This window comes from Liolophura sinensis, chromosome 1 (assembly GCF_032854445.1).
Source record: "Liolophura sinensis isolate JHLJ2023 chromosome 1, CUHK_Ljap_v2, whole genome shotgun sequence".
NCBI classification, from domain to species: domain Eukaryota; kingdom Metazoa; phylum Mollusca; class Polyplacophora; order Chitonida; family Chitonidae; genus Liolophura; species Liolophura sinensis.
In genome coordinates this window covers 95,640,821-95,663,017 of record NC_088295.1, presented here as the reverse complement: position 1 = coordinate 95,663,017, position 22,197 = coordinate 95,640,821, and the positions used below count along the sequence as shown (strand labels likewise).

The following is a 22,197-nucleotide window of genomic DNA, read 5'->3' as shown; positions in this document are numbered from 1 at the left end:
TGTCTTACCTGTCCTCTGATCAACACAATAATAGAGGGTTGCTGGGGAGGGCAGTACTTATCCTGTCTTACATGTCCTGTGATCAGCACAATAATAGAGGTCTGGTGTGGAGGGCAGTACTTGTCCTGTCTTACCTGGCCGCATTTGCCTCCCTTTCCACAGAGCTGTGCACTGACAGCGCCTGTAGTGAATCTCTGTGATCAGCAGTCTGTTCTTCGTACCATGTGGCATAATCAGCCGGATCTGCAATCAACAAATCAGGAGAGTTCATATTCTGAGCACATGATTGTCACAGTATCAGTACAGGACTACATAACATTTCCCATGTGACCAAGACTACATAACATTTCCCATGTGACCAAGACTACATAACATTTCCCATGTGACCAAGCAATAACTGCCTTCACAAGTGTGTCAGTTCCACTGTATCAGTACAAGACTTCATAACATTTCCCATGTGACCAAGACTACATAACATTTCCCATGTGACCAAGACTACATAACATTTCCCATGTGACCAAGACTACATAACATTTCCCATGTGACCAAGCAATAACTGCGTTCACAAGTGTGTCAGTTCCACTGTATCAGTACAAGATTACATAACATTTCCCATGTTACCAAGCAATAAATGCCTCCACAAGTGTGTCAGTTCCACTGTATCAGTACAAGATTACATAACATTTCCCATGTGACCAAGCAATAACTGCCTTCACAAGTGTGTCAGTGTCACAGTATCAGTACAGGACTACATAACATTTCCCATGTGACCAAGCAATAACTGCCTTCACAAGTGTGTCAGTTCCACTGTATCAGTACAAGATTACATAACATTTCCCATGTGACCAAGCAATAACTGCCTTCACAAGTGTGTCAGTGTCACAGTATCAGTACAGGACTACATAACATTTCCCATGTGACCAAGACTACATAACATTTCCCATGTGACCAAGACTACATAACATTTCCCATGTGACCAAGCAATAACTGCCTTCACAAGTGTGTCAGTGCCACTGTATCAATACAAGATTACACAACATTTCCCATGTGACCAAGCAATAAATGCCTCCACAAGTGTGTCAGTGCCACTGTATCAGTACAGGACTACATAACATTTCCCATGTGACCAAGCAATAACTGCCTTCACAAGTGTGTCAGTTCCACTGTATAAGTACAAGACTACATAACATTTCCCATGTGACCAAGCAATAACTGCCTTCACAAGTGTGTCAGTGTCACTGTATCAGTACAGGACTACATAACATTTCCCATGTGACCAAGCAATAAATGCCTCCACAAGTGTGTCAGTGCCACTGTATCAGTACAAGACTACATAACATTTCCCATGTGACCAAGCAATAACTGCCTTCACAAGTGTGTCAGTGTCACTGTATCAGTACAGGACTACATAACATTTCCCATGTGACCTAGCAATAACTGCCTTCACAAGTGTGTCAGTTCCACTGTATAAGTACAAGATTACATAACATTTCCCATGTGACCAAGCAATAAATGCCTCCACAAGTGTGTCAGTGCCACTGTATCAGTACAAGACTACATAACATTTCCCATGTGACCAAGCAATAACTGCCTTCACAAATGTGTCAGTGCCACTGTATCAGTACAAGACTACATAACATTTCCCATGTGACCAAGCAATAACTGCCTTCACAAGTGTGTCAGTGTCACTGTATCAGTACAGGACTACATAACATTTCCCATGTGACCAAGCAATAAATGCCTCCACAAGTGTGTCAGTGCCACTGTATCAGTACAAGACTACATAACATTTCCCATGTGACCAAGCAATAAATGCCTCCACAAGTGTGTCAGTTCCACTGTATCAGTACAAGATTACATAACATTTCCCATGTGACCAAGTAATAACTGCCTTCACAAGTGTGTCAGTTCCACTGTATAAGTACAAGATTACATAACATTTCCCATGTGACCAAGCAATAAATGCCTTCACAAGTGTGTCAGTGTCACAGTATCAGTACAGGACTACATAACATTTCCCATGTGACCAAGCAATAACTGCCTTCACAAGTGTGTCAGTGCCACTGTATCAGTACAAGACTACATAACATTTCCCATGTGACCAAGACTACATAACATTTCCCATGTGACCAAGCAATAACTGCCTCCACAAGTGTGTCAGTTCCACTGTATCAGTACAAGATTACATAACATTTCCCATGTGACCAAGCAATAACTGCCTTCACAAGTGTGTCAGTGTCACAGTATCAGTACAGGACTACATAACATTTCCCATGTGACCAAGACTACATAACATTTCCCATGTGACCAAGACTACATAACATTTCCCATGTGACCAAGCAATAACTGCCTTCACAAGTGTGTCAGTGTCACTGTACCAGTACAGGACTACATAACATTTCCCATGTGACCAAGCAATAACTGCCTTCACAAGTGTGTCAGTGTCACTGTACCAGTACAGGACTACATAACATTTCCCATATGACCAAGCAATAACTGCCTTCACAAGTGTGTCAGTGCCACTGTATCAGTACAAGACTACATAACATTTCCCATGTGACCAAGCAATAACTGCCTTCACAAGTGTGTCAGTGTCACTGTATCAGTACAGGACTACATAACATTTCCCATGTGACCAAGACTACATAACATTTCCCATATGACCAAGACTACATAACATTTCCCATGTGACCAAGCAATAACTGCCTTCACAAGTGTGTCAGTGTCACTGTATCAGTACAGGACTACATAACATTTCCCATGTGACCAAGCAATAACTGCCTTCACAAGTGTGTCAGTGTCACAGTATCAGTACAGGACTACATAACATTTCCCATGTGACCAATGCTACATAACATTTCCCATGTGACCAAGACTACATAACATTTCCCATGTGACCAAGACTACATAACATTTCCCATGTGACCAAGCAATAACTGCCTTCACAAGAGTGTCAGTGCCACTGTATCAGTACAAGATTACATAACATTTCCCATGTGACCAAGCAATAAATGCCTTCACAAGTGTGTCAGTTCCACTGTATCAGTACAGGACTACATAACATTTCCCATGTGACCAAGTAATAACTGCCTTCACAAGTGTGTCAGTTCCACTGTATAAGTACAAGATTACATAACATTTCCCATGTGACCAAGCAATAAATGCCTTCACAAGTGTGTCAGTGTCACAGTATCAGTACAGGACTACATAACATTTCCCATGTGACCAAGCAATAACTGCCTTCACAAGTGTGTCAGTGCCACTGTATCAGTACAAGACTACATAACATTTCCCATGTGACCAAGACTACATAACATTTCCCATGTGACCAAGCAATAACTGCCTCCACAAGTGTGTCAGTTCCACTGTATCAGTACAAGATTACATAACATTTCCCATGTGACCAAGCAATAACTGCCTTCACAAGTGTGTCAGTGTCACAGTATCAGTACAGGACTACATAACATTTCCCATGTGACCTAGACTACATAACATTTCCCATGTGACCAAGACTACATAACATTTCCCATGTGACCAAGCAATAACTGCCTTCACAAGTGTGTCAGTGCCACTGTATCAGTACAGGACTACATAACATTTCCCATGTGACCAAGCAATAACTGCCTTCACAAGTGTGTCAGTTCCACTGTATAAGTACAGGACTACATAACATTTCCCATGTGACCAAGACTACATAACATTTCCCATGTGACCAAGACTACATAACATTTCCCATGTGACCAAGACTACATAACATTTCCCATGTGACCAAGCAATAAATGCCTCCACAAGTGTGTCAGTGCCACTGTATCAGTACAAGACTACATAACATTTCCCATGTGACCAAGCAATAACTGCCTTCACAAGTGTGTCAGTTCCACTGTATCAGTACAAGACTACATAACATTTCCCATGTGACCAAGCAATAACTGCCTTCACAAGTGTGTCAGTTCCACTGTATCAGTACAGGACTACATAACATTTCCCATGTGACCAAGCAATAACTGCCTTCACAAGTGTGTCAGTGCCACTGTATCAGTACAAGACTACATAACATTTCCCATGTGACCAAGCAATAACTGCCTTCACAAGTGTGTCAATGCCACTGTACCAGTACAGGACTACATAACATTTCCCATATGACCAAGCAATAACTGCCTTCACAAGTGTGTCAGTGTCACTGTACCAGTACAGGACTGCATAACATTTCCCATGTGACCTAGCAATAACTGCCTTCACAAGTGTGTCAGTGCCACTGCCTTTCTCTTAAGTCTTTTATACATGTAGATACATGAAGCAACTTGCAGTGCATTATTCGTGAATTTCTGGCATCTACTAAAACATAACCTTATTAAAAAGGTCTTTAGAGTGTTAAGAGTCCATTGAAGGTAATTTGATTTTCAGAGATTGATAACCAGAACTTACACTTACTGAGTATTACATGCTATACAGAAAAATAAATGACCATACAATAACTCCTTTGATGAGAATTGAATGAATTAGTTTGGAACACATGTCATGTTATTTAGCAGGAGTAGGCAAACTGGATATTCGGGGTGGTGGGTGGTGAGGTTTGGGGGGTAACTCACCCACGTTGGCTGGCGGTGTGGGTATAGCTGTAGAGCCCAGGCTGAGTTTGCCCGAGCTGCTCAGGTTGAGTTGGGTGAGGACATGCTGTACCAGAGCTGTCACATACCGCTGGTCACTCTCACTCATCATCACATTCCCAAACACGATCTGCCAGTGAAAAAAAAAACAAGCACAGGAACACTGACTGACAATGCCATACAACCTCAGGCCTAAAAAACACAAGAGTCTTGATGATATGGCCAAACAGTGTGGCCTCTAGAGAGACTGGACGATCAGTTTCACAACAAGAATGAAATTCTGTATGGTTGAAATCTGATCCCGAAAAATGCATCACTCAAGAAGATCTGCAGTAAATCTAGCAAAGAGTAATGACATTTATGTTTTGGATACATAATTATAAGCACAACTTGGTGTAATTCTACATGTAGGCATGAAGAGTCAACTTGGTGAGTACGGAAATCTTTACCGATGTATTACTCTCCATGTGTAGGCAATGTAAACTTCATTATGTCAAAACACTTGGGTGCATTATTCAAACTAGATCCACATTCCTGAGCTGTAACTATCATTTGACAAACTTTCCCAAGACATTTCCTGAATACAGGATTCTGTTGCCTTACCTTAGACAAGAGGAATGAGAGTGTGTCAGTTTGCAGCTCCCTACTGTCATCTTGATCTGCAGACAAGATAGTTTTGATAGCGTGTGTGATCTGAACGCTGGTGAAGGGGTACCACTGGGAGAGACCTGAAGCCCCAAACAATTGTCTTGCCCTCAGCACACCCTGTATTACAGCTGCCCCAAACACTGCACACTTTCCAAACTGTGTCCCATCCCGCACCTCACTCCACACCTCCTCTGGTACCAGCTTCAGGCTGCTCACGATGGCTACAAATACAGAGAGTACATGTTTTACACCACACATCACAAAATGAGATTTTTCTTAGGGCCTAAAGTCTTGAGGAATCCCCAAAATTACCACATCTAAATACCTGAATTTATGGTTTTGCCATTAAAACAATGAGTAATGGACCTGTAGAGTAGTTTTCTCAAAGTTGACATACATGTATTTTCTTCCATTTTCTATACATAAATACATGTACAATGCTTTAACCCATGCACAATTACATTGCCATGACAAACACAAGTGAGTGGAAGTTACCATTGTGTAAACATGAGGGGGGATAGGAATATGAGCAGAGATTAGGGTGGAGGAGCTCTGAGGATGCAGTAGGCTGGTCCAGGCTCATGGAGGTGGAAGAAAACTTGTCCCAAGTCAGCTGATGGAGGTTCTGTAGCAGGAAGAGAGGGAGGTCTTCACATGGTTCAGTTGTCACAAACACACAGAACTTAGAGCTCTTCCTCTTCTCAGCATCCATCACATCTACAGAAAAACATAGGACAATAACATCAGTGATATCAGCAAACAGATATACATGTATGAAGCATCAACATTCATGACATATCCAGACAGATACTGTATGTGAAACGTCAACTTTCATGACTTCTATCCACACAGATACATGAAACAAGAAAACAAGCGTAGAGAGGAAACTGTAGAGAGTAGTCCAGCAACATGTGGAGGTGGCTTGTCATTGCTTAACGTTCCTAGAAACTATAACTTCTTTAATATGTTATGCAAAAAGGCTGCTTAAACCACATATTTCAAACATCAACAAATGGTAAATTCAATTATTTATTTTACTTATTTACACAATTTTTCACTTGTAGTATGACAGTCAGATTAAAGGGGGTAAAGTTTAAAATGGGTGAACGTGTGTAAGCCACCAGGCTCTGCAACTTACTGACAAACTTTCTCATACATGTACATGTTCATCACTCATGTACATGTACGTCACACATGTACAGGTTCGTCACACATGTACAGGTTCGTCACACATGTACAGGTTTGTCACACATGTACAGGTTCGTCACTCATGTACATGTACGTCACACATGTACATGTATGTCACACATGTACGGGTACGTCACACATGTACAGGTACGTCACACATGTACAGGTTCGTCACTCATGTACAGGTTTGTCACACATGTACATGTACGTCACACATGTACATGTACGTCACACATGTACAGGTACGTCACACATGTACATGTACGTCACACATGTACAGGTACGTCACACATGTACAGGTTCGTCACTCATGTACAGGTTGGTCACACATGTACATGTATGTCACACATGTACGGGTACGTCACACATGTACAGGTTCGTCACACATGTACAGGTTCGTCACACATGTACAGGTATGTCACACATGTACGGGTACGTCACACATGTACAGGTTCGTCACACATGTACAGGTACGTCACACATGCACAGGTACGTCACACATGTACAGGAACGTCACACATGTACAGGTTCATCACTCATGAACAGGTACGTCACACATGCACAGGTACGTCACACATGTACAGGTACGTCACACATGTACATGTTCATCACTCATGAACATGTACGTCACACATGTACAGGTACGTCACACATGTACAGGTTCGTCACTCATGTACAGGTTTGTCACACATGTACATGTATGTCACACATGTACAGGTATGTCACACATGTACAGGTTCGTCACTCATGTACATGTACGTCACACATGTACAGGTACGTCACACATGTACAGGTTCGTCACTCATGTACAGGTTTGTCACACATGTACAGGTACGTCGCACATGTACATGTTCATCACTCATGTACATGTACGTCACACATGTACAGGTACGTCACACATGTACAGGTTCGTCACTCATGTACAGGTTTGTCACACATGTACATGTATGTCACACATGTACAGGTACGTCACACATGTACAGGTTCGTCACTCATGTACAGGTTTGTCACACATGTACATGTATGTCACACATGTACGGGTACATCACACATGTACAGGTACGTCACACATGTACAGGTACGTCACTCATGTACAGGTTTGTCACACATGTACATGTACGTCACACATGTACAAGTACGTCACACATGTACAGGTTCGTCACTCATGTACAGGTTTGTCACACATGTACATGTATGTCACACATGTACGGGTACGTCACACATGTACAGGTACGTCACACATGTACAGGTTCGTCACTCATGTACAGGTTTGTCACACATGTACATGTACGTCACTCATGTACATGTACGTCACTCATGTACATGTCCCCTTTATAACTCTCTCAAATGTTTATGACAATGTGTTAAAGATGTACCTCTAGATTTGCCGACTCTAAGCAGCTGATACTTGAGGTCTGTGAAGATCTTCTCTGTAGCCAGGTGGAGGTTCTCGATGATTAGCCAGCCCTCGTTTTTCTCGGCGGTCTCCATGGCTTCTCCTAAGAGCAATTCACAGCCGTCTTCTATCTTCACACTCTCCACAGTTGTCATGGAGCTCTGAAAGATCACAAATACATTCACATAACATGTCTGTACCAACCCATGCAACCATCAACACATCTCTCACACACAGACCATACTCAACCTGTCTGCACCAAACAGTGCAGCCATCAAGACTGCGCTCAATCTGTTTGGATCGGCCCATGCAGCAATCAGACCACACTCAATCTGTGTGCCCCAACACATGCATCGGTCAAGACATCTGTCACACACAGGCCACACTCAATCTGTGTGCCCCAACACATGCATCGGTCATGACATCTGTCACACACAGACCACCCTCAATCTGTGTGTCCCAACACACGCAGCGGTCAAAACATCTGTCACACACAGGCCACACTCAATCTGTGTGCCCCAACACATGCAGCGGTCAAAACCTCTGTCACACACAGACCACACTCAATCTGTGTGCCCCAACACATGCAGCCGTCAAAACATCTGTCACACACAGACCACACTCAATCTGTGTGCACCAACACATGCAGCCGTCAAAACATCGGTCAAGAGTTGCTTATCTTCCCATTCACTACAGTAACCGTACACATATTACAACAGAACATGGTACATACCTTTGCCAGTGACTTTAAAACTTCTACTGGCGGCTGTGTTAGCCCAAATTGTGTAGCTGGGTGACATTTGGGGTGCGTAGGACTGGGGGGTAGAAGAACCAAGACCCCCAGGTGCTGAGCTGCGTCAGTCAGCACATCTGACATCCTGAAGATAGGCCCATCCGTCAGGTTCAGATGCAGGTGCTTGTTGACGTACTTGAGCATCGCAGCTGGCAGTCTGTCTGGGCGTAACATGCGTATGATCAACAGCTGGTGGAAGTCGGTGAGGTTGCCCAGGTCAGGACTGGCCATGTTGTTGTCCCGATCCACCCCATCCCCTGTACAACAAACACACCATCAACTCCAGTCCACATATCAAACTATTCTCAATGTCTTCATACAGTTTCTGAAAATGAAATCTAATGCTGTGATGAGTTCGATTGAGATTCAAACTTGAGCCATTTTTCACTTGAGCTGTCTACACTACTAATATGGACATCCCCACATTTGTACACAAGTACTTTAGCTGGCCGACACCTGCGCCCGGCATGCCTGGAGGAGTACTACTGATTAGTAATGTGGCTCCTACCTGTGTGCTGGTCGTGGCCTGTGGCAGACGGAGGCTGGGGGATTGGCTCACACTCAGGATGTGGAGACTTGTACCAGGCTTCCCATGCTTCAGAGTTAGTCGCCATCTTAGCACATAAGCTGTCCAGGGCCCCGGGAAGTACGGAGATAGCTAACATGTCCTCCCATTTCTCCTTGTGAAGCCAATGAGGTGGGTCTGCCTCGCAGTCAAAGTCCAGCAGGCTGAGCTGCATGCCCAGCCCAGGGTTTCCTATGTCAGGGAAGAGAGGGAGAAGAGGGAAGAGAGAAGGCAACCATAACAGACTATTGGTGATGTGAACAAACTGAGTGGTCACACAACATGTAACATTGATGTGAACGAACTGAGTGTTCACACAACATGTAACATAGCAGTCACACACTGCTGGTGATGTGAACGAACTGAGTGGTCACACAACATGTAACATAGCAGTCACACACTGTTGGTGATGTGAACAAACTGAGTGGTCACACAACATGTAACATAGCAGTCACACACTGTTGGTGATGTGAACAAACTGAGTGTTCACACAACATGAAACATAGCAGTCACACACTGCTGGTGATGTGAACAAACTGAGTGGTCACACAACATGTAACATAGCAGTCACACACTGCTGGTGATGTGAACGAACTGAGTGTTCACACAACATGTAACATAGCAGTCACACACTGCTGGGATGTGAACAAACTGATTGTTCACACAACATGTAACATAGTGGTCACACAACATGTAACATAGCAGTCACACACTGCTGGTGATGTGAACAAACTGAGTGGTCACACAACATGTAACATAGCAGTCACACACTGCTGGTGATGTGAACGAACTGATTGTTCACACAACATGTAACATAGCAGTCACACACTGTTGGTGATGTGAACAAACTGATTGTTCACACAACATGTAACATAGCAGTCACACACTGTTGGTGATGTGAACAAACTGAGTGGTCACACAACATGAAACATAGCAGTCACACACTGTTACAAAAATGACAGAAACTATATTAGGCTGTCACATCATGCTGCTTGTGATGTGTACAGACTGAATTAGGTTGTCACATTATGTGACAAACTGCAGGCACGAGAGCAATAACGTGAACAAACTGTATTAGGTCGCCCCATGATGTGACACGAGGCAGTCACGTGAACAATGATGTGAGCAAACTGTATTGGGTTATTGTGTGATACTTATATCCAAGACTCAACAACATTCCATGAGAACTTGACTGACAGTTACCTGACAAAATGCATTCATCAGCTGCCACTAATGACCTGTAAGTAGGAGGTGCAACTTACCTTGGAGTAGAAGGGACATTTCCTCTTCTGTAAAGCTCTGGCCAGCCTCTGCCTGCATGTTGAGACACATCATGGTGGCAAACAGCAAGCTGTCCTCTTCATACAAACATCTACAACAGCCACCACCGAGCACAACAATCAAATACCATGACCTCTGGCATTTTACATTATGTACCATTATGCCAAGACAAAGGAAGGAAGAATCATACAATAGCTATCATGAACTCTAAACAGCTCAGTATGTCTGCTCAGGATGTCTGACAAGCTGTAACAACTTGGGCACTTTACTTATCATTAATTATTCATTTGGCTTTGGTGCATTACCGCATATCATGCATGCCTAAGGTTTGACCACTTGCTGTGAATCCTAGGAGATGAAGCGAAAAGAGATCTTACTGTCGGACACGCTGGAAGACGAGGGCCGTGAGTTTGTCTGAAAGCTGTTTGATCTGATTGGTTGACATGCTGGTGTACTCCACGCCTGTGGAAGGAAGGGTGGCCATCTCTGGGATGTCCACTGTCGTCAGTTCTAGGGACTCTGATGCTGCTAGAAGATTCTGTGCAGCCTCTGTACTGGCTGATTCTATTAGAACAAATGCGCAGATAATGCCAATACAAAACTATTCACTAATTCGTCAACTTCTTTGCATATAAAAGAGCAACTTCATTGCACATTTTTCATTTGATTTTTGAAACAAAACTACATTGGTTGAGTTGGCCGCTTTCAGCACTTCACACACAGTATAATTTTATCAGTCTACACAAACTAATGCCCTCATATGCTTAAATGAATACCTTGCAAACATGCGAAAAGGTTGAACAATTACAGTAAACAAAACATTCATTATACAGTGGATGTAAATATAGAAAAGTGCAAGCTCAGTCAGATGTGTAAAGCCAGCTATTAGCAAGCCATTTACACCATGACCTATAGCTACAAACAGTGAGCCTTACCATCTGTGGTTTCTTGACCATCCTGTTTGTCCTGTTTAATGATGCTGCTCTCCTCAAAGTCCTCCTCATAGCTCCCTCGATCGGCTGAGCTTCCTCCTGGAGACAAATCATCACACAGCTTATGCAGGACAAACAAGAATGACAGTATATGCAGAGGCAGATTATACACAAGCCTGATGCTTCACACTTTCACTAATTACGGAGGACACAAAATGTGCTCAACAAACTGACCTGGTAAAATGTTCTCAGGACCATCCCATTCGACGGATTTATAAGTTTCTGTACAGCATATTCACCAGGATAGAAAATGCTTAGGAAATGATACTACAAACTCCTGCTGAAATGCACATGATATAGGTATATTGCTTTGTCTACCTGTGTTGGCTGCTGGGGCATGGGCTGCTCTGCTGTGGAGGAGGATGTCACCTGTAATGTCAGTGGTACTGTCATCGCTGATTTCTTCTGTGCTCTACACACCAACAAAGCACATGTCAATCATTTATAACTTTGTGATCATTTCTGTAGACTGCGTCACATAAGACAAGAAGATCTTTGTTTCGTGTCAAGACATTTGTATGTCTAACACAAAATCATTGGGTAACCCATTGTAAGAGACGTCTTCTGGGGTTTTCTATTTATGGAAATAAACAAGGGTAAAAAGAGACAAAAATGGCAGGACAGAAGCAAAAGTAACACTGCAGAGTAACACACATATATGCATGGCTTAGCGTCAATGTCTGACTTACATGTGCCATCTCCAGGAACTCAGTGAAGTCTGTGGGCAGTTCTCCACCAACAGCCTCATCAAACAGAGAGATGAAGTACTTGAGGGAGAACTGATACTCTTTATGCACACAAGCCATACTGCGCAAGATGGCATACAACACAGCAGCCCTCCTTGCCAGGGGGAACAACTCATCCCTCAGGATCTCCAGCTCCTGTAGTATGAGCCTAGTCTCTGTAAGGCGTGTAGCAATCTGAAAAGAAAAATGTCCTAAATTTGTACTTGATTCATGAATATAACATAAACCACCAATATCCTGAATCATTTTTAAGAAATGATACTATAACATCCTCATTACAGAGAACTCAAAGATATTCATGAGACAAGGTTAATTTACTTTTTTGAAAAAGAGGAAGTCGTGCCAGACAGTGCACTCTGGACATCAAATGGAGTACATGTACATTTACATCAACGTTGGTGTTTCTGACATGTGTGATAATCAGCTTAGCCTTACATAAACTTTGGTGTTCCTAAAATCTGTGATGATGAGCTCATTCTTACATCAACTTTAGTGTTCCTGACATCTGTGATGATGAGCTCATTCTTACATCAACTTTGGTATTCCTAATATCTGTGACAATGAGCTCAGCCTTACATCAACTTTAGTGTTCCTGATATCTGTGACAATGAGCTCATTCTTACATCAACTTTGGTATTCCTAATATCTGTGACAATGAGCTCAGCCTTACATCAACTTTAGTGTTCCTGATATCTGTGACAATGAGCTCATTCTTACATCAACTTTGGTATTCCTAATATCTGTGACAATGAGCTCATTCTTACATCAACTTTGGTATTCCTAATATCTGTGACAATGAGCTCATTCTTACATCAACTTTGGTATTCCTAATATCTGTGACAATGAGCTCAGCCTTACATCAACTTTAGTGTTCCTGACATCTGTGATGATGAGCTCATTCTTACATCAACTTTGGTATTCCTAATATCTGTGACAATGAGCTCATTCTTACATCAACTTTGGTATTCCTAATATCTGTGACAATGAGCTCAGCCTTACATCTCCTGATATCTGTGATAATGAACTAAGCCTTACATCAACTTTAGTGTTCCTGAAATCTGTGATAATGAACTAAGCCTTACATCAACTTTAGTGTTCCTGAAATCTGTGATAATGAGCTCAGCCTTACATCAACTTTAGTGCTCCTGATATCTGTGACAATGAGCTCAGCCTTACATCAACTTTAGTGTTCCTGATATCTGTGATAATGAACTAAGCCTTACATCAACTTTAGTGTTCCTGAAATCTGTGATAATGAGCTCAGCCTTACATCAACTTTAGTGTTCCTGATATCTGTGACAATGAACTAAGCCTTACATCAACTTTAGTGTTCCTGAAATCTGTGATAATCAGCTGAGCCTTACATAAACTTTGGTGTTCCTGATATCTGAGATAATGAGTTCAGCCTTACATGAGCTTTGGTGTTCCTGATATCTGTGACAATGAGCTTAGCCTTATATTAACTTTGGTGTTCCTGACATCTGTGATAATGAACTAAGCCTTACAACAACACTGGTGTTCCTGACATCTGTGACAATGAACTAAGCCTTACATCAACTTTAGTGTTCCTGAAATCTGTGATAATGAGCTCAGCCTTACAACAACTTTAGTGTTCCTGATATCTGTGACAATGAACTAAGCCTTACATCAACTTTAGTGTTCCTGATATCTGTGACAATGAGCTCCGCCTTACTTCAACTTTGGTGTTTCTTACATCTGTGACAATGAACTAAGTCTTACATCAACTTTAGTGTTCCTGAAATCTGTGATAATGAGCTCAGCCTTACATCAACTTTAGTGTTCCTGATATCTGTGACAATGAACTAAGCCTTACATCAACTTTAGTGTTCCTGATATCTGTGACAATGAACTAAGCCTTACATCAACTTTAATGTTCCTGATATCTGTGATAATGAGCTTAGCCTTACATCAACTTTGGTGTTTCTGACATCTGTGATAATCAGCTGAGCCTTACATCAACTTTAGTGTTCCTGATATCTGAGATAATGAGTTCAGCCTTACATGAGCTTTGGTGTTTCTAACATCTGTGATAATGAGCTTAGCCTTATATTAACTTTGGTGTTTCTGACCTCTGTGATAATCAGCTGAGCCTTACATAAACTTTGGTGTTCCGACATCTGTGATGATGAGCTCATTCTTACATCAACTTTGGTGTTCCTAATATCTGTGATAATGAGCTCAGCCTTACATCAACTTTGGTGTTCCTGACATCTGTGACAATGAGCTAAGCCTTACATCAACTTTAGTTTTCCTGATATCTGTGATAACAAACTAAGTCTTACATCAACTTTGGTGTTCCTGATATCTGTGATAAGCTGTAGCTCATGGCCTCCGCGACTGAGAGACTTAGTCTGGTCCATGGACATGACCTTGTTCTTTGTCATCTCTGCGATCCTAAACAGCGTAGACCTCTGCAGCTGGATGTTGTTCAGTGCCAGTCGTCTCTCCTGATACAGCGCAGGGCTGAGGACAATATCAAATGGGTTAGCTAAAAGAATACAGGGCTGAGGACAGCATCATATGAGATAGCTAACAGAATACTGGGCTGAGGACAGTATCATATGGGTCAGCTCACAGAATACAGGGCTGAGGACGATATCATACAGCTTAGCTCACAGAATACAGGGCTGAGGACAATATCATGTGGGTTAGCTCACAGAATACAGGGCTGAGGACAATATCATGTGGGTTATCTCACAGAATACAGGGCTGAGGACAATATCATATGGGTAAGCTCACAGAATACAGGGCTGAGGGCGATATCATACAGTTTAGCTCACAGAATACAGGGCTGAGGACAATATCATATGGGTAAGCTCACAGAATACAGGGCTGAGGGCGATATCATACAGCTTAGCTCACAGAATACAGGGCTGAGGACAATATCATGTGGGTAAGCTCACAGAATACAGGGCTGAGGGCGATATCATACAGCTTAGCTCACAGAATACAGGGCTGAGGACAATATCATGTGGGTAAGCTCACAGAATACAGGGCTGAGGGCGATATACAGTTTAGCTCACAGAATACAGGGCTGAGGACAATATCATATGGGTAAGCTCACAGAATACAGGGCTGAGGGCGATATCATACAGCTTAGCTCACAGAATACAGGGCTGAGGACAATATCATGTGGGTAAGCTCACAGAATACAGGGCTGAGGGCGATATCATACAGTTTAGCTCACAGAATACAGGGCTGAGGACAATATCATATGGGTTAGCTCACAGAATACAGGGCTGAGGACGATATCATACAGCTTAGCTCACAGAATACAGGGCTGAGGACAATATCATATGGGTAAGCTCACAGAATACAGGGCTGAGGGCGATATCATACAGCTTAGCTCACAGAATACAGGGCTGAGGACAATATTATATGGGTCAGCTCGCGGAATACAGGGCTGAGGACAATACCATGTGCGTTAGCTCGTGGAATACAGGGCTGAGGACAATATCATATGGGTTAGCTCACAAAATACAGGGCTGAGGACAATATCATATGGGTCAGCTCACAGAATACAGGGCTGAGGGCGATATCATACAGCTTAGCTCACAAAATACAGGGCTGAGGACAATATCATATGGGTTAGCTCACAGAATACAGGGCTGAGGACAATATCATATGGGTCAGCTCACAGAATACAGGGCTGAGGACAATATCATATGGGGTAGCTCACAGAATACAGGGCTGAGGACAATATCATGTGGGTTAGCTCACAAAATACAGGGCTGAGGACAATATCATATGGGTCAGCTCACAGAATACAGGGCTGAGGGCGATATCATACAGCTTAGCTCACAAAATACAGGGCTGAGGACAATATCATATGGGTCAGCTCACAGAATACAGGGCTGAGGACAATATCATATGGGTCAGCTCACAGAATACAGGGCTGAGGACAATATCATATGGGTCAGCTCACAGAATACAGGGCTGAGGACAATATCATATGGGGTAGCTCACAGAATACAGGGCTGAGGACAATATCATGTGGGTTAGCTCACAAAATACAGGGCTGAGGACAATATCATATGGGTTAGCTCACAAAATACAGGGCTGAGGACAATATCATGTGGGTTATCTCACAGAATACAGGGCTGAGGACAATATCATGTGGGTTATCTCACAGAATACAGGGCTGAGGACAATATCATGTGGGTTAGCTCACAAAATACAGGGCTGAGGACAATATCATATGGGTTAGCTCACAAAATACAGGGCTGAGGACAATATCATATGGGTTAGCTCACAAAATACAGGGCTGAGGACAATATCATGTGGGTTATCTCACAGAATACAGGGCTGAGGACAATATCATGTGGGTTAGCTCACAAAATACAGGGCTGAGGACAATATCATGTGGGTTATCTCACAGAATACAGGGCTGAGGACAATATCATATGGGTCAGCTCACAGAATACAGGGCTGAGGGCGATATCATACAGCTTAGCTCACAGAATACAGGGCTGAGGACAATATCATATGGGGTAGCTCACAGAATACAGGGCTGAGGACAATATCATGTGGGTAAGCTCACAGAATACAGGACTGAGGACGATATCACACAGTTTAGCTCACAGAATACAGGGCTGAGGACAATATCATATGGGTCAGCTCACAGAATACAGGACTGAGGACGATATCACACAGTTTAGCTCACAAAATACAGGACTGAGGACAATATCATGTGGGTTTGCTCGCAGAATACAAACACTTTGTCTACATGTACATCTGTATTTCATCATAGAAAATTACTTGCAATGAAAAGTAACTACTTCACTATCTGGATTTAGAGGATCAAGAGGTATGCAAGCAAATCAGTGAACAAAGCCTGGAGTTCATATGAAAGTAGCTTACAGTATCAAAATATTCATGTCAAGTTATTCTTTTGAACCAGTAAAACAAAATTTAATTACTAAACCAGCTGATAATGTATTAAATGTATATGTGATAATGTTATCTGGATGTCGTCACAAGCATAATACACCAAAACCTTTGTACATGTCTACCAAATGTAGCCTAAGACGACATAAAAGGTCATAATAGTTTATTTTTTTTATTTTCCATAAATAATAGGCAACAGTGCTATAGAGTCTCTGTGATAGACTGTAACAATTAAATATGCCAGATACCATATAAGGGCAAAGGCTCTGGTGAGGATGTCCTCTATGAGGGTATCATGAGAGACACCGTAGTTGATGAGGGAGGTGGTGCTGGCAATCTCCGGGTTGAAGCGAGGCTTGGCCAGGGTGGTGGACATGTACAGGCGGAAGCTGGGGTGACACAGCACACGACGCTCACAGAAACGAATCATCCGTGGCTCTGGCAACAAAAGAAACTGACGGTTACTCAGTTTATAGCGAACATAGACACCTGATAACCTATAGGTAAACAATTTGACAGTGGTGTGACTTGCACAGTGAATGCCTCAAACATAGCCAACTGATAACCTACAGGGAACAATTTGACAGTGTTGTGACTTGCACAGTGAATGCCTTAAACGTAGCTGCCAGATAACCCATAGGGAACAATTTGACAATGTTGTGACTTGCACAGTGAATGTCTTAAATATAGACACCTGATAACCTACAGGGAACAATTTGACAGTGTTGTGACTTGCACAGTGTATGTCTCAAACATAGCCACTTGATAGCCTACAGGGAACAATTTGACAGTGTTGTGACTTGCACAGTGAATGTCTCAAACATAGTCACCTGACAGCCTACAGGGAACAATTTGACAGTGTTGTGACTTGCACAGTGAATGTCTTAAACATAGCCACCCGATTGCCTACAGAGAACAATTTGACAGTGTTGTGACTTGCACAATGAATGTCTACAACACAGCCACCTGATAACCCATAGGGAACAATTTGACAGTGTTGTGACTTGCACAGTGAATGTCCACAACACAGCCACCTGATAACATGCAGAGAGCAATTTGACAGTGTTGTGACTTGCACATTGAATGTCTACAACACAGCCACCTGATAACCCATAGGGAACAATTTGACAGTGTTGTGACTTGCACAGTGAATGCCTCAAACATAGCCAACTGATAACATGCAGAGAGCAATTTGACAGTGTTGTGACTTGCACATTGAATGTCTACAACACAGCCACCTGATAACCCATAGGGAACAATTTGACAGTGGTGCAACTTGCACAGTGAATGCCTCAAACATAGCCAACTGATAACATGCAGAGAGCAATTTGACAGTCTTGTGACTTGCACAGTGAATGTCTCAAACACAGCCACCCGATAGCCTACAGAGAACAATTTGACAGTGTTGTGACTTGCACAGTGAATGCTTCAAACATAGCCACCTGATAACCTACAGAGAACAAATTGACAGTGTTGTGACTTGCACAGTGAATGTCTCAAACACAGCCACCCGATAGCCTACAGAGAACAATTTGACAGTGTTGTGACTTGCACAGTGAATGCCTCAAACGTAGCACATGATAACCTACAGGGAACAATTTGACAGTGTTGTGACTTGCACAGTAAATGCCTCAAACATAGACACCAGATAACCTACAGGGAACAATTTGACAGTGTTGTGACTTGCACAGTGAATGTCTCAAACATAGCCACCTGATAACCTACAGGGAACAATTTGACAGTGTTGTGACTTGCACAGTGAATGCCTCAAACATAGACACCAGATAACCTACAGGGAACAATTTGACAGTGTTGTGACTTGCACAGTGAATGCCTCAAACGTAGCCACCTGATAACTTACAGGGAACAATTTGACAGTGTTGTGACTTGCATAGTGAATGTCTCAAACATAGACACCAGATAACCTACAGGGAACAATTTGACAGTGTTGTGACTTGCACAGTGAATGCCTCAAACGTAGCACATGATAACCTACAGGGAACAATTTGACAGTGTTGTGACTTGCATAGTGAATGTCTCAAACATAGACACCAGATAACCTACAGGGAACAATTTGACAGTGTTGTGACTTGCACAGTGAATGCCTCAAACGTAGCACATGATAACCTACAGGGAACAATTTGACAGTGTTGTGACTTGCACAGTGAATGCCTCAAACGTAGCACATGATAACCTACAGGGAACAATTTGACAGTGTTGTGACTTGCATAGTGAATGTCTCAAACATAGCCACCAGATAACCTACAGAGAACAATTTGACAGTGTTGTGACTTGCACAGTGAATGTTGTAACCATGTGCAAGGCTCTCACCACACTTGAGTGCATTGCAGCACACATGAGTGTACCTCACACAACATACATGTAAGTGCATCTCCTGTGGCTTGCACTAGGCCCTTCATCACCCAGACGTACCTCCTGTGGCTTGTACGAGGTCCTATATCACACTTGTGTACCTCTTGTGGCCTGTACAAGGCTCTACATTGCACAAGTGTACCTCCTGTGGGCTGTTCAAGGCCCTACATCACATAGCCATATCTCCTGTGGCCTGTAGAAGGCCCTACATCACACAGGGGTACCTCCTGTGGCCTGTACAAGGCCCTTCATCACACAGGTATACCTCCTGTGGTGTGTGCACGGCCTCTTGTCACACAGGTGTACCTCCTGTGGCCTGTACAAGGCCCTTCATCACACAAGTGTACCGCCTGTGACCTGTACAAGGCCCTTCATCACACGGGCATACCTCCTGTTGCCTGTACAAGGCCCGCCATCAGACAGGCGTACCTCCTGTGGCATGTGCAAGGCTCTATCACACAGGCGTACTTCCTGTGGCCTGTACAAGGCACTTCATCACACAGGCGTACCTCCTGTGGCCTGTATAAGGCCCTTCATCACACAGGCGTACCTCCTGTGGCCTGTACAAGGCCCTCCATCACTCAGGCGTACCTCCTGTGGCATGTGCAAGGCCCTCCATCACACAGGCGTACCTCCTGTGGCCTGGACAAGGCCCTACATCACACAAGCTTACCTCCATGCTCTTCATGCTCCTCAGCAGTGGTACTGTGGTGGATCAGCGGAGATATCACATTATCTATCTTTTCCTCACAGTTCTTCAGGAGCAAATGTTTACCTCTCAGGATGGCTTTCTCTACAGTCATCAGTACATGTGGGTCGGTCCTGCAGGGCGAAAACCAATTACATTTAATAAACCTAAGTACATGTACATGTTCACTATACAGCGGAAGGGATGAGAGATTTTTAATGATAGCCCAGTGATGCCAGATGAGCTTTGTGTCAGCTTAAAACAGTACGGAACTCAGGGCACTTCTGATATTAAGTCTTTTCTTAACTATCGTACCTCATATGGCATGTCTACCACTTCATTAATGCTTAGAAAAGTATAATATGAAGAAGTGGTTTGATAGTACAATTTACAGGCCCAATTATACTATTAAGATAAAAAATAATGCAGAAAATAAAGAATAAATTTAATGTCTCGAACTATTCTTTTCTAAATGATGCAAAAAAGTAAATTAAAAGAAGAATAAAGATAAAAATGTTTCTCTTTACCTTAAATCAGAAGAGTATCAATTACAAAGAAATATTGTTTCTTTTGAGCCCACTTGTAAGTTGGCTTTGCCTCTGTTATTTGACTGATCAGTAATGTGTATATACAAACATGGGTATACACTGTATTATACCACCGGCTCCCATTATGCTCATGTCTATGTTACACTCGTTCCTGTGGTTTGCAATGGCTCAGGTTACATGAAGAAACACAGGTTTGAAGACTCTTTCTTCAATAACTACACAGCATGTACTATTTCTTTGTTTATTTCATAAAAAAATTAAAATCTAAAACAATACTACCAGTACACGATTTCAGATGGGTAATCTTATGCTGCATGATATCAGATGGTAATCTTGTACTACCTGTTATCACATGGTAATTATATACTACATATCAGATGGTGATCTTATACTGCATGATATCAGAGGGTAATCTTGTACTACCTGTTATCACATGGTAATTATATACTACATATCAGATGGTGATCTTATACTACATGATATCAGATGGTAATCTTGTACTACCTGTTATCACATGGTAATTATATACTACATATCAGATGGTGATCTTATACTGCATGATATCAGAGGGTAATCTTGTACTACCTGTTATCACATGGTAATTATATACTACATATCAGATGGTGATCTTATACTACATGATATCAGAGGGTGATCTTGTACTACCTGTTATCACATGGTAATTATACACTACATATCAGATGGTGATCTTATACTACATGATATCAGAGGGTGATCTTGTACTACCTGTTATCACATGGTAATCATATACTACATATCAGATGGTGATCTTATACTACATGATATCAGAGGGTAATCTTGTACTACCTGTTATCACATGGTAATCATAAACTACATATCAGATGGTGATCTTATACTACATGATATCAGAGGGTTATCTTATACTATCTCATTTCAAAGGGTAAATTTTAACATACACATGGCATGAGTAGATGTCATGGTCAGATTTATCAATACATGTTACAGCAAAGATCAGTTTCTCATTTTCCCAGCAGAATCCATATTTGTTAATATCAATGTCAGCGGTATGTGACAGAGTGTTGAGGCTGACACAGATCTCATGTGGCAGAGTGCTGAGGAAGAGTTAAGATGACACAGATCTACTGTGGCAGAGTGTTGAGGCAGAGTTAAGATGACACAGATCTAATATTCCCACTATCAACCCATCAAGTACATAACTTGCTTGTCTGATGCAGCACAGGTTTACTCTTTGGTTAATTTTGTACTAAATTGCTACATCGTCTACAGAGTAAGATCTCCTATAATCTTAGTAAACAGGTCAGTCAAAAAAAAGATAGCCATACTTACCACCTAGATGTTGATTCCCCAGAACAAACACAAAAAGCAAAATGAAATGAGGACTTAATCTCTATTCACTTAATGCTTGGAACAGAAACTTTTCCCAAGGGAAACAGGCAAGGATGAAGAAAGCCGGAGAAATGA

The 22,197-nt window shown here is 42.4% G+C and overlaps 1 protein-coding gene across 1 annotated transcript in view; it reads right to left on the bottom strand.

The window, feature by feature from the left end:
• Nucleotides 1-22,197, bottom strand: part of LOC135462183 (dynein axonemal heavy chain 9-like) — a 124,716-nt gene that overhangs the window by 16,637 nt on the left and 85,882 nt on the right. The window contains 15 exon segments of the mRNA XM_064739578.1: nucleotides 135-243; nucleotides 4,590-4,737; nucleotides 5,211-5,476; nucleotides 5,751-5,972; nucleotides 7,820-8,000; nucleotides 8,573-8,889; nucleotides 9,141-9,389; nucleotides 10,460-10,569; nucleotides 10,856-11,042; nucleotides 11,414-11,509; nucleotides 11,789-11,882; nucleotides 12,160-12,390; nucleotides 14,520-14,700; nucleotides 17,373-17,562; nucleotides 20,171-20,319. Coding sequence (XP_064595648.1) covers nucleotides 135-243; nucleotides 4,590-4,737; nucleotides 5,211-5,476; nucleotides 5,751-5,972; nucleotides 7,820-8,000; nucleotides 8,573-8,889; nucleotides 9,141-9,389; nucleotides 10,460-10,569; nucleotides 10,856-11,042; nucleotides 11,414-11,509; nucleotides 11,789-11,882; nucleotides 12,160-12,390; nucleotides 14,520-14,700; nucleotides 17,373-17,562; nucleotides 20,171-20,319 — 2,730 coding nt within the window.